Below are 12,918 nucleotides of genomic sequence, written 5' to 3'. Positions count from 1 at the left end.
TGACATGCCTCATTACTAGGACGAGTCCTCCATAACCCAAGTTAACATTTCCAGTGGCAAGAAGTACACGAGAAAGAGTCTTGATTTAAGGAAAGTAAAAAAGTCTAAAACTTTCTATTCGTATTAAGGTACATTGATAAATGGACAGAGTTTGAGCCCTAACACAAACTCCCAAAAAGAAGTTCATATCACTTGAAATGATGACGTCTATTATAACACTTACCCCTTCTCTACAGCAGCGTGCAATGACTGTGAATGTCATAGAGGGCACGGTCCATGCCTCCACCGGCTGGACACGGCTCTGTTCCTGTAAAATCATAATCAGATGTCTGTAGACGTCAGGAAGGTATTACCAATCTGAACTTACACCAAATTTAACCAAATCGTCCCCAAAATTTTGTTTTTTCTTGGAATTTATTGTATTTTGTCCTAATACTTGATCATTACAATTTCTTCTGACTTATTTATACTGTGCGGTTTGAAATCAAATGGACTCAGAAATAATGTCATCAGCATAATCCAACTCCTTAAAATGTTTCTACATGTACACATAGTTTCACTTTCCTGGCAAGTGTTTGACTAATGTTGCCTTACCTGGACAGCTACCATATACAGCACCTCTCCCACAGCCGGCAGTACACCTTGCTTCAGTTTACCATTTTTTACATTTTCCCTTATAACTTCTGTGAGGATTGTCAAAGTCTAGAAAAAAAAAATCAAATGTATGTCCTCAAAACATGATTTCAAAGCATATTGTCTCAGAATATAAAATCTCAGCAACAAGTGACTGAGGTAAAATTAACATAATCTGTATTTAGGTTTTTATTTTTAAGAATTAGTATCTAGATTATGTCTGAATTAATGAACACATTGTGTAATACATGTAACTAACTAGCTGTAAAGCCAAAAATAATAAAGAATTTGAATTTTGTATTAACCATTGTCAAAAAAAGCCATATTCTCTAGCCACTTACCTCAGATACATTGGTGGTCTCATCCAGTGCTGCTGTGTTCACAGCCAACAGTCCAATCACACGGGCTGCCTTAGTTTTACTGTAATGTAATACATGTATATATTATGTAATAACAAATGAATTTTTAAAACATTTTAATTTAAAAAAAAAAAAACATATGTAGTTGAGCGGTAAACAAAATGCCGCTGAAGTAGCGTACGCAAAATCTGTCCTACGATTTCAGATTTTTAAGAGGTAACGCGAGCTGACTATGTATTAGGCAAAAAAAAATTAACTAAAAAAGACTAATAATATAGGCAGGTTTAGCGGACTATCCCAACATGAGCCCTAACAGAAGTAAACACTGCCTTACTTAAACAATTATTTTCATGTCTACAAAATGACAAAACCCACAGTCCTCCTTTAATGTTAGCTTAGGGCAAAAGTAAGACTACTTAATAAGAGACATTAGGAAAAACATTCTATAATATGTAATACCCCAATCTGCTTTTATGATGATAAGATGAGAGCAGTAATTATAATTCATATTCATATGTCCTACCTGAGGCAGAGCAGTAACATAATTCATATGTCCTACCTGAGGCAGAGCAGTAACTATAATTCATATGTCCTACCTGAGGCAGAGCAGTAATTATAATTCATATGTCCTACCTGAGGCAGAGCAGTAACTATAATTCATATGTCCTACCTGAGGCAGAGCAGTAATTATAATTCATATGTCCTACCTGAGGCAGAGCAGTAATTATAATTCATATGTCCTACCTGAGGCAGAGCAGTAACTATAATTCATATGTCCTACCTGAGGCAGAGCAGTAATTATAATTCATATGTCCTACCTGAGGCAGAGCAGTAATGCAGTAACTGTAATTCATATGTCCTACCTGAGGCAGAGCAGTAATTATAATTCATATGTCCTACCTGAGGCAGAGCAGTAACTATAATTCATATGTCCTACCTGAGGCAGAGCAGTAATTATAATTCATATGTCCTACCTGAGGCAGAGCAGTAATTATAATTCATATGTCCTACCTGAGGCAGAGCAGTAATTATAATTCATATGTCCTACCTGAGGCAGAGCAGTAACTATAATTCATATGTCCTACCTGAGGCAGAGCAGTAATTATAATTCATATGTCCTACCTGAGGCAGAGCAGTAATTATAATTCATATGTCCTACCTGAGGCAGAGCAGTAATTATAATTCATATGTCCTACCTGAGGCAGAGCAGTAATTATAATTCATATGTCCTACCTGAGGCAGAGCAGTAACTATAATTCATATGTCCTACCTGAGGCAGAGCAGTAACTATAATTCATATGTCATACCTGTAGGGTAGTAGGCATGTCTAACAATCAATAATCAACTCACACTTCCAAATGCTGTGTCTCCTTGACAACTTTGGCCAGAACGGTCAATGCATTCTGCTTGACCATCAGTGTGGAGACAGAAGCACAGCTGACCACACTGACGAGGTAATGAAGGAGGTGGATTCGTTTCTGAGAAGGTGGTCCCTTCTCTGTGTTACATAGGTTATCCATGATACTCTTCACATGTTTGTGAAGTTCCTTCTCTGACATACCATTTATCTTCTCCACTGATAATACAAACAAAAACAAATAAATCACAGAAAACCAACACATCCTTTACAATATATCAATGATAAAAATAGGGTAGATTTAAAGTATGTTGAAATGAAAGCTGCACAGTTACACTTTTAAAATGTTAATTTGCTTTTAAGATTTTTATTATTAGTCTAACATTCTATTAACAGCCAGGGTCATGTAAGGACGTGCCAGGTTTAATGGTGGAGGAAAACCGGAGTACCCGGAGAAAACCCACCGACCAGCAATCAGTACCTGACAACTGCCCCATATGGGATTCGAACTCGCAACCCAGAGGTGGAGGGCTTGTGGCAATATGTCAAGCATCTTAACCACTCGGCCACCGCAGCCCCAATTTGCTTTTTATAAATTATGGCATACCTGAGTACGGAGGAACAGGAAGGATTTTAGGATCAAATTTTGAAGATGGTGGCTTCTGAATCTGGAAAAAAATTTCATATTGACAGACAAAATGTAATTTAAGAGTAATAAAAAGTCTCAGTTTGATGGTATGTGAAGTAATGGTCATAACATATCATATGTGGAAATTTCAGCAAAATCTGAACAGACATTGAGACAGAATCATATGCAGGAAATATATTTTGAAAATGTTAAATGAAGTATGAAAGCTGATTAAATAGAGTGTACATGCAGTGAAACATTCAAAATGGTCTCAATGAACCATTCATATCAAATTCACAGACGTCTAGAAGCACAACTTTGATTTAGTTTGGCCTACCTTTGAATTGTCCATGATTGGTGTGACTTGGAAGTCACTAGGGTGGAACACCAGTTCTAACACTTCATTCCTGGTCTCCTCCTCCTGACTCTGATCGCCTGTGACGATCGCCCCAATAACTTCTCTCGTCGACAGTGGAGACTGAGTGGCTTTGTGAGGGGAGCCTACTCTGTCGTCTGGTGTGGCGGTGAGTGGACGTGTACTGAAATATGGTTTATCTAATGGGTAACAATATAACTGATGTTTTTAATGTACGATAGCTAAATATACTAAATATGGAATTCATGTTAGCATTATAAGCTATTCAATAAGATATTGAACCAGCTGGTCAAGCTCATAAATCCTGCTTATTTTGGCCAAATTTCTCATTCAATATTCCAACTCACTAAACTAAATACTAGAAGAATCAATATGGTCTGTTTTACCTCAGTGTAAATAGAGTAGCCCCTCCATCACTGCCAGGGGCAGTTTTAGGTCGCATGTAATCTCCTAATGTGGATCCTGAAACAATCAATTTTATATCTCTTACAAATATCAAAACAAGAATTCCACTGAAGTGGATGTGTCGCCTGCACAGTATCACAATAAATAGTTATTTACAGTTGAAAATATTGTTAATAATTAGGTGAAATAACCAAGTCCTGTAACTCTTGCAAATATTGCTGGATTTTGACCAGTATCAAACCACTAGGAGATCTGTTTAATGTAAAGCAATAAACCAAATTTGGTTGAAATCGGACAATAAATACTAAAGTTATGGCAGGGAAACCATTTCAGGACGCCAACGCCGACGACGTCAACATAGTAATATGTAAGTGTCGCCCTTGCGTTGCAAGCAACACAATTATGTTAATGTGTTGTATCAAAACTTTCTCACAAGTTTGTGTTTCTTAACTTTTCTTTTTCCAAAATCACAAATAAACAAATACATGTTTATATTGTGAGAAGTACAATTACCATTTCATACATATATCATCAAAAGATTTTTCTTTACTGATCTTATCTATGTTATTTTATTTATCTACTGATCAAATTCTAGAATCCAGGAAATCATTTATCTGTTATTGCCTTACAAGTATAGATTTACAATTCCTAATGAGTGATCTAACCCACCTGGTCTGAGCATAGTGTCAGGGACATCCAGAGTACACATTGGTCGGTCAGTACTCTTTCCCATATCTATTGTCTTTATCTTGCCTAGGGCCGAGGCAGTGCCGTCTACGAAGACACTGCTACGTGACGTTGAGGCGATACTACTGTGGACGTCCTGAGACAACACCAGGTCCTTAGCTAGATGGCCTAGCTGATCCTGCCAGAACGGATGGTTCACCAAACCGGGCCATCCTAGTCTGTAGTATAGAGATGTATGTCTAAATATCATACATATCAAAGACTTATATTCATAAGACTGCAAAATCCTCTTTAAAAGTTTTACAAAATATCAAATGAATTGATAATCCCAGCCTGTACAAATTATGTGTGAAAAATCAATTACTCAAAAATTTCAAATCCTGTTCATTGCATTATATAAATGACCCAGCCTTTCTCCATTCAACAAATACATGTACCAAGTTTATATCTCAAAATTGTTGGAAAATCTTGACCTCAGATATTTCCTAAATGATAAGTACAGAAAAATCATCTTCACAGTTAAACTTTAATAAGACTTATAATCACTTTTGAGGTCATAGTGTTAATAGGGTCTTTACCTTTGTTCTGGGTCCTTATGAAGTAGACCTTCCAGTAAACTTAGAAAATCAGGAGATGGCATTGACGAAAACCTTGTTCCTACAATAGAATAAAACTTTAAATAATGACATTTTTCAAAGATTGCTTCATGACTTTCACAATCAAAAGTTTTCATTAAGTACATTTTAGGGTCAATGCCTAACTTTTAACTTTCAGAATAGCTTTTGACCTTTAGTAGGATCAATATCTTACCTTTAACCTTTTGTTGGGGTCAATATCTTACCTTTAACCTTTTGGTGGGGTTGACATATTACCTTTAACCTTTTGGTGGGGTCAATATCTTACCTTAAACATTTTGTAGGGTCAATAGCTTACCTTTAACCTTTGGTGGGGTCAATGCTTTATGGATAATTTTCTCCTTTAGCTGTTGTATGGATTCAGCCAGAAATGGAGGATGTCCAGTAAATATTTCATATAGAACACAACCTAATGACCATAGGTCACTAAGAATGGTCACTTCTCCACCTTGCAAAACCTCAGGTGAACTGTATGTAGTTGAACCTGAAATGGGATGCATGGTTAACAAATTTTAATCAAAGCAGTTAACCACTAAAAAGAATTTAAGTAATAAACCACTTTTTTCTTCATCTTATTTGAACAGCTCATTTATTCTTCACTCCCAAAAATCGTCAGACCACATTTTTTCTCAGCAACATTCTGTGAACATGAATGTCATCATTTTTTCTCTTTATAACATATATTTTTCCCATGGTCTCTATTATCTGGGTATGAGCAAACCAGAGAGAAAACGTTATACACATATGCTTTAACAACTTAACAAAAACAGCTACCCAATAAATATATATAATATACCTGAAGTTTTATATTTCTTCATTGACCCTATGTCATCCCCTAGGTCAGCATTCCATTGTTCTCCAGCTTCAGAGAATTTCTGAAATAACTCATCAAGATTTTCTCCTTCGACTTTAGAGAGACCAAAATCTGCATACTTGAGTGTTCCTTTCCCATCAAGAAGAATCTGAGAATGACACATAACAGGAATGTATCCAACAATTTGGAATAAAACCAAGAAACCAGGAAAAACATGAAAAGCTTCAAATTGAAATGTACTTTTAAGCTGTAATTCTGATAATGATGATATAGAGTAACGAGGAATTCCATTTCTAAAACTGCAATATTGAAATTAAAACAAATTTATTCAATAGACATATATTATATATATTATGAAATGTTAACCATTTATTTATTTTTACAATCATCAATCCCTTTTATTATAAAAAAAAAAGGCTACTATAAACAGAGCGGTACCTCAACATTCATAGATCGTCAGCTAATCAGAATGAACAGATTTTTTCCCTGCAAAATTTTAAACCTCTTCTATCAATGTAACTTGCACACCTACAAGTTCAAAATTTATTTTTGCACTTACACAAGTTTTTCATCATCACAATTAATGGAAATGCCTTTAAAATCTTGTAAAAACATTAGGTAACAGGGCTGAGACAATTACACCGGAAATTCTTGAAGATGATTGAAGCATAGAGATACCTTTGATGGCCGAAGATCACAAAATAAGATGCCGAGGGAATGTATATAATGGAGACCTGTTACAAGATCAATGCCAAAGGTCCGAACGGAGCTCTCTGGAAGGTTCTTATCCTGGTTGATAAGGACTTCCAGACTTCCCCCTGTACATAGCTCCACAACAAGCCACAGGTGATTACTCGTCTCATACCATTCATGAAACTTCACCACATTTGGATTCTGGATGTCATGAGTCATCCGCACCTTAAATCAACATATTAAAACACAGCACTAAATATATACGAAGATTATCGACTTACTCATCATAGGAAAGAAAGTACACAATATTGCTTTCAACAAAATTTTATAAAATTAAATTATATTGCTTTAAAAGAAATGGTATTCACAATCATTACAATTTGAAACTCTGTTAAAAAAGAAAACAAAATACTGTAACTTATATGACAGATTTTACAGGTTTAATATGCTAAATATTGTTTACACTTTTCTTTCATTGTTAAATCATATTTATACATTTTAACGCTGTGGTATAAAAGAATTAAACTATAAAAAGAAATCCTAACCGTCCAGTTGTCACGCTTTATAAATGACCTGATCATCTAAAACTGTCATTCATGGCAATTTTTTTTACTTACAGTATTTGTTACTTCTGGTCTTTTGCATTTTTCTATACAATGGATGGCCACAAAATTGATGGTTCCTTTGCGTCTACCTTTATATATAATGGAGTGGTCTCCCCTGCCAAGCTCTTCATAGAGAACAAAATTTTCCATGTTGTGTCTTTATTGGAGTTTCATTATTTCTAAACCTACAAATATGATCAAGTTTTTATAACAAGTTTTAGAACAACATTAAAGGCCCTATATCCATATCTTTCTTATTTTTTATGATTTAAAAGAATGTTGAAAAAAAATCGAAGTCAAGATGAGCGATTAATGATTCGGAATATTTCAATAAAAATCAAATAAATATTACACATCGCTAGGTGAGTCCCACTTGTCGAACAAGCCGGAGTAAGCTGACATTGTAACGTCGTTGCCGAGAACGTCATGTGACAACTGTAACTACGTAATGTCTGTCAGAACTCTTCTGAAAACGGGTCATGAACTTTCCGATTTCCGTTCGGCAATAATCGTAACTTCTATGACAACCAGTTTAAAATTAAGGCATGTTTACATGTATCGACTTTCAACAACTGCTGTACCAAAGTTATTAAAAATACATTATAAATATTCTTTAATATATCTTAATTTTAACTACATCTACAAATACTAATAATATCAGAGTAGAATTTAACTTGAATTTTTGTTGATAGTTACGTATAGTGTGGCTTTAAGTGTATTCATTTCAAAAGTGGCATACGCAGAGTCTCTTGGTGTCTTTAAGACCGTGCTAAAAGAACACAGCCAGTTAAACCTGGCACTCTCTCACCGTCGTGAAAAAGACGGTCATCGGGATCTACGACAAAATATGTACAATTACCGACAGAAATCCTGCATTTGGGTAACTAAATGATTACTCAAGTGGGTATCTATTACTCAAACGCGGGACTATTACCCATACAGTATGCAGGGTTGTGCCTACTCCAACAATGTTAGAGGTATAGCACGACGAGACACTTTTGGAACATTACGTCGTGTCTAAACTCTAACTTCCGATAGGCCATTTATCCGATGCTGAGGGTAACATTTTCAAAGTTTGGATTGTGACAATAGAAAACGTTTAAATCATATTTAAATCGTCTTTAATGTCAAATACCTACCTCTTTTTCATAAATCAATATTTTTTTTGACAAAATCAGCCGTAAAATCCATCTAAAACAAATATTTACATCTCCTAACGTAAACTTTCATGACCCAGACAAAACTTCATGATGAAAGCGATCCGCCCGGTAAATAGAAAAAACGAATTGCAAAGTCCCCAAAACGCTTTATCTGCCTTAACTTTTACTTGCATTCTGCCCGCTTGAATTCACATTCCGTTTTTTGTAGTAACCAGCCGCCATATTTAAAACTAGGTCAAAATGTTACGGAAGGGATTCATCATATCTAATCCGCTAAAATACTATTTTATGAGGCCACAAAATATGGGTTTCCTAGATAAATGGGATAATTAATACCTAAACTGTAAGTACACATCAATGTTATCACTGTTAGAGCAAGAAATATTGATATTATTGCACTTTTCCTTCCGCCTTCATCTGACGTCGGAAGCTGCATCAAAGAAATAGGCCTTCGGAAATGAGAGTCGACAATCAGCAAAATAAGGTCCGATAAAAAAACGGCTGACCAGTCGACTCTCATGTTATGGGAGTAGGTTGTGCCAAATTTGTTTTTGTGTGGGTGCGCTGGAGTGGAGGGATGGATGGGGCACCCACACAATTTATTACTTAATCATCGATTTTCCAGCTTATCAAATATAAAAACATTTAAGTGAATACTGATGTACATTTGTAATCAAATCAGATGTTACAAACATGCGAAACCTTGGCTTAGGCTAGGCCTACTGTTTAATATTATTCAGTACGAGGCGAATTCTCAGCTATCTTGCGTATTCTCGCGGTGTTGAATCATTCAAACCTTTTATGGAACCATCGTATGTCAAGAGATCTCCTTTGTTATTATTCCCAGAGGAAGGGTGTGTTAAAACACAGCAAATACGGTCTTGTCAGTTCTTGATTCAGCTATTTGTTTGAAAATGGCCGCTGTAGTCGTTCCATACCTTTGTTATTAGAGTTAATTTGATTGGATGTAATGGTAAATATCGACCAATCAGAACTTCGGTTACAAAAATAGCAAAACTAAAATTTAACTCAATTTTCCAAATCGGTCCGGTTTCCATAATGTAAAGCAACAAATAACAAAGGATATTTGAGTTACTAAATAAATATCTGAATTGAAAAATGAAAATATAATATTTTTACAAGCAATCTGATTAAAATTCAGGCCCATTTAATTATTATCACTATGTTTGATAAGTTTACAACTAATTAATTTATTGCTTATTGATACACAGGGATCATAAGAGCACCCTTGATATCAATATTCTAGGGGTTACTATCATCAACGTTCTATCCCCCCGAAATATGTCAAAGTTCAATAACTCCGTGATTACAGTCGAAACAAGCTGATTTTCGAACTCATACTTCGCTGATACTTCGCTGATGGGGCCTCGTTCAATGTAAAGAGCATGATGTATTATTGAGGTGTACCCTATTTGTGTATACATACAGTTATAGATTAGATTTAAAGTATCACTTTAACATAAAATTATAAATTCAGATCTGATCATATAGGGTAGAATTGATACAATGATATTTAGTTTTAAATGGGGAACACTGATACAAGTGGCGGGGCAATCCCCAAACAACTTGTACTACTTAATGGTAAATGAGTATATAAACCTGAGTAGACTGGCGATCAGAATTGGTCTATAGGCTGCATATATGTGTTTAATAGAGTCTCTTTTGCAGTTTCCTTAGACCAAATCTATTTTAAAGTTACACTACCGGCCTCACTAAGGATGATCACTTAGGACAAACTTGTTGTTGGTCTTCCAATATTTGTTTAGCTGAGTCTTAAAGCTGTTGATTGACTTGGCGTTTACTACCTCGTTTGGTAATGCATTCCAGTGGTTGACGACTCTATTGGAGAAGGCATTTTTTGTTGTATTCAGCCTGACCTGTCTCTTGAACAGTTTGTGGGTATTTCCTCGGGTTGACTGGTATGGTCGACTACTAAACATTGTGTCTGAGACTATTTTATCATGCTTATTAATAATCTTGTATAGTTGAATCAAATCACAACGTTTTCGTCTATACTCCAGTGTAGGGAGACCCAATGTTCTAAGTCTGTCTTCGTAGGACAAGTCTTTGATATTTTTAATCCTCTTTGTAGCTCTCCGTTGGACATTATCGATTTTGATGATATCTTTTTGTAGGAATGGTGACCAGATGGTAGTGGCATATTCTAAGTGCGGTCGTACCAGGGATTTGTAAAGAGTTCTGAATATATGTTGGTCCATGTATGTAAATGACTTAAAAATTACTCCCATGATACGATTTCCTTTTTGTGCTGCTATGTTAGCTTGTTCCGAGAAGTTCAGCTTCTCATCTATGATCACACCTAGATCCTTTTCTGTTGAGACTTTCTGGATAGTTATGTTTGAGGATTCGTTCCGGATGTTGTATTGGGATGTTTTCTCGTTGTTACCAATCTCCATATGTTTACATTTGGTAAGATTGAGAGTCATCAGCCAGTTCTCTGCCCACTTTACCATTTTATCTATGCTATTTTGTAGTTCTTGTCTGCTACCCGGAGTAGATATTTGTTTGTAAAGTTTGGTGTCGTCAGCAAACATTTTAACGAGGCATGGCACAACTTCTGGAATATCATTTACATAGATCAGAAACAGTACAGGTCCCAGAACACTTCCTTGGGGAACTCCACTTGTTACAGGTAGACTATGGGAACATGTTCCGTTAACAATTACTCGTTGTTCCATGTCCGTGAGAAAATTTCTTATCCATTGGAGTACTCTCCCTTTAATACCATATTGTTCCAGTTTGTGTAGCAGTAAGCTGTGACATACCTTGTCAAACGCCTTGCTGAAGTCCAGGTATATCACATCGGTATTGTGCCCTTCATCCATTGATATTGTCCAGTCTTCCAGGCATTCCAGTAATTGAGTGGTGCATGAACGTCCCTGTCTGAAACCGTGTTGCTCTTTTGTGAATAGGTTGTTGGTATCCATATGTTTGACAATTTCGTCTCTCACTATTCTTTGTAAAATCTTGCTAGGTACTGAGGTCAGGCTGATTGGTCTGTAGTTACTTGGGTCTTTCCTTGAACCTTTTTTGAATATTGGGCAGACGTTGGCTTTTTTCCATGGGTCTGGGAGTGTCCCTTCTTGGATTGATTTGTTGAGTATAATAGTTAGTACACTTTTTATTTCATTAACTGTTTTTGCCAGCAGCATTGGATGGATATTATCTGGACCTGGTGATTTGTTAGGGTTGATTTTATTGATGGCTTTTTCAACTTGTGTGACAGTCACAGTAATCGTCTCAAGGGGTTCAGCATAATTTCTGGTTGAAAGGTGTGGTCTTTCTCTGATTCTTTCCTCTGCAGTAAACACACTGGCGAAGTATTTATTCATAGTGTTGGCTATTTCTTCGGAGGTGGATGTTAGCTCTCCTGATGGCATTGTAACATTTCCAATCGTTGTAGCTGTGTTAGTTTTAGTTCGAACATATTTCCAGAAAAGCTTCGGATTAGTTTTTATTTTTGAGATCTTTCCAATGTTGATCTACATACAAAGTTTGCTTTCATTAAACTCGTTTCATATTTACTAATTTATCACGTTCACAGGGTACACTAATAAATATTAGTGCAACGGACAATAACTCCGTAAATTAATTACTGTCGAATCAAGGTGATTTTCTAATTCACCCGAGATTTTTCCAATATTAGTCTACATGCAAAGTTTCATATTTACTCAACAAGGAAATGTTACCGGACGTCGCACGACGGACGACGCACGGCGACGGAAAAAAGACTATCTCAAGAGTTGGATGTATATTCCTAACAAGCAGCAATCAACATACCAGAAAAACTTATGTAGTCTTTGTTCAACATTCAATATACAAGAAGGTATTTATCATTATATGGAAAATAGTTCTGATGTGGCGATTTTAAATAGTACCAAAGAATTCGATACCGTATTGCACGACGGTCTACTAGTTAAATTATACGATATTGGTCTTACAGGGAAGGTATGGCATATCTTATAAGGCTTATATTACATCTGAACCAGTCAAGATGGAGAGAGGTATTTTACAAGGAGGGGCCCTCTCCGCAAAAATATATCTTGTTTTTATTAATAACCTATTGTACTTCTGAATCACTCATAGGTTGGACCTCTATTGAAGCTTATATAGATATTAAAAAACTATTGTTTATAGGCAGCCGAGTTTGTAGAATGAAAAGAACAAATTTGATTTTTAGAATTTTCCTACTCACACAATGTTAGAGGTATAGCACGTCGAGACACTTTTGGAACATTACGTCGTGTCTAAACTCTAACTTCCGATAGGCCATTTATCCGATGCTGAGGGTAACATTTTCAAAGTTTGGATTGTGACAATAGATAACGTTTAAATCATATTTAAATCGTCATTAATGTCAAATACCTACCTCTTTTTCATGAAAATGTAAAATATATTATGAAAATGATTGTGTCTGTACGTTTAGAAAATTCTGTAATATTATGTCACTATTGTGGACACTTTTACACTGATATTGTTAGTCATATTGTTTTAAATCAATAGTATCAATCACAAATATACATT

The 12,918-nt window shown here is 35.7% G+C and overlaps 1 protein-coding gene across 1 annotated transcript in view; it reads right to left on the bottom strand.

Annotated features, from left to right (window-relative positions):
- The window catches only part of LOC138318616 (serine/threonine-protein kinase ULK4-like), a 29,471-nt gene extending 20,168 nt beyond the window's left edge, over nt 1-9,303 (bottom strand). The window contains 14 exon segments of the mRNA XM_069261135.1: nt 224-307; nt 595-702; nt 975-1,053; nt 2,343-2,568; nt 2,957-3,017; nt 3,315-3,516; nt 3,740-3,815; nt 4,428-4,663; nt 5,024-5,102; nt 5,379-5,564; nt 5,877-6,042; nt 6,573-6,812; nt 7,205-7,377; nt 9,149-9,303. Coding sequence (XP_069117236.1) covers nt 224-307; nt 595-702; nt 975-1,053; nt 2,343-2,568; nt 2,957-3,017; nt 3,315-3,516; nt 3,740-3,815; nt 4,428-4,663; nt 5,024-5,102; nt 5,379-5,564; nt 5,877-6,042; nt 6,573-6,812; nt 7,205-7,342 — 1,881 coding nt within the window. The 5' untranslated portion in view covers nt 7,343-7,377; nt 9,149-9,303.
- Between the last annotated feature and the right edge of the window lie 3,615 nt (nt 9,304-12,918).

The sequence above is a fragment of the Argopecten irradians genome, chromosome 3 (genome assembly GCF_041381155.1).
Source record: "Argopecten irradians isolate NY chromosome 3, Ai_NY, whole genome shotgun sequence".
Taxonomy (NCBI): domain Eukaryota; kingdom Metazoa; phylum Mollusca; class Bivalvia; order Pectinida; family Pectinidae; genus Argopecten; species Argopecten irradians.
Note: the sequence above shows the minus strand (reverse complement) of the source record. Positions and strands in the feature narration are given on the sequence as shown.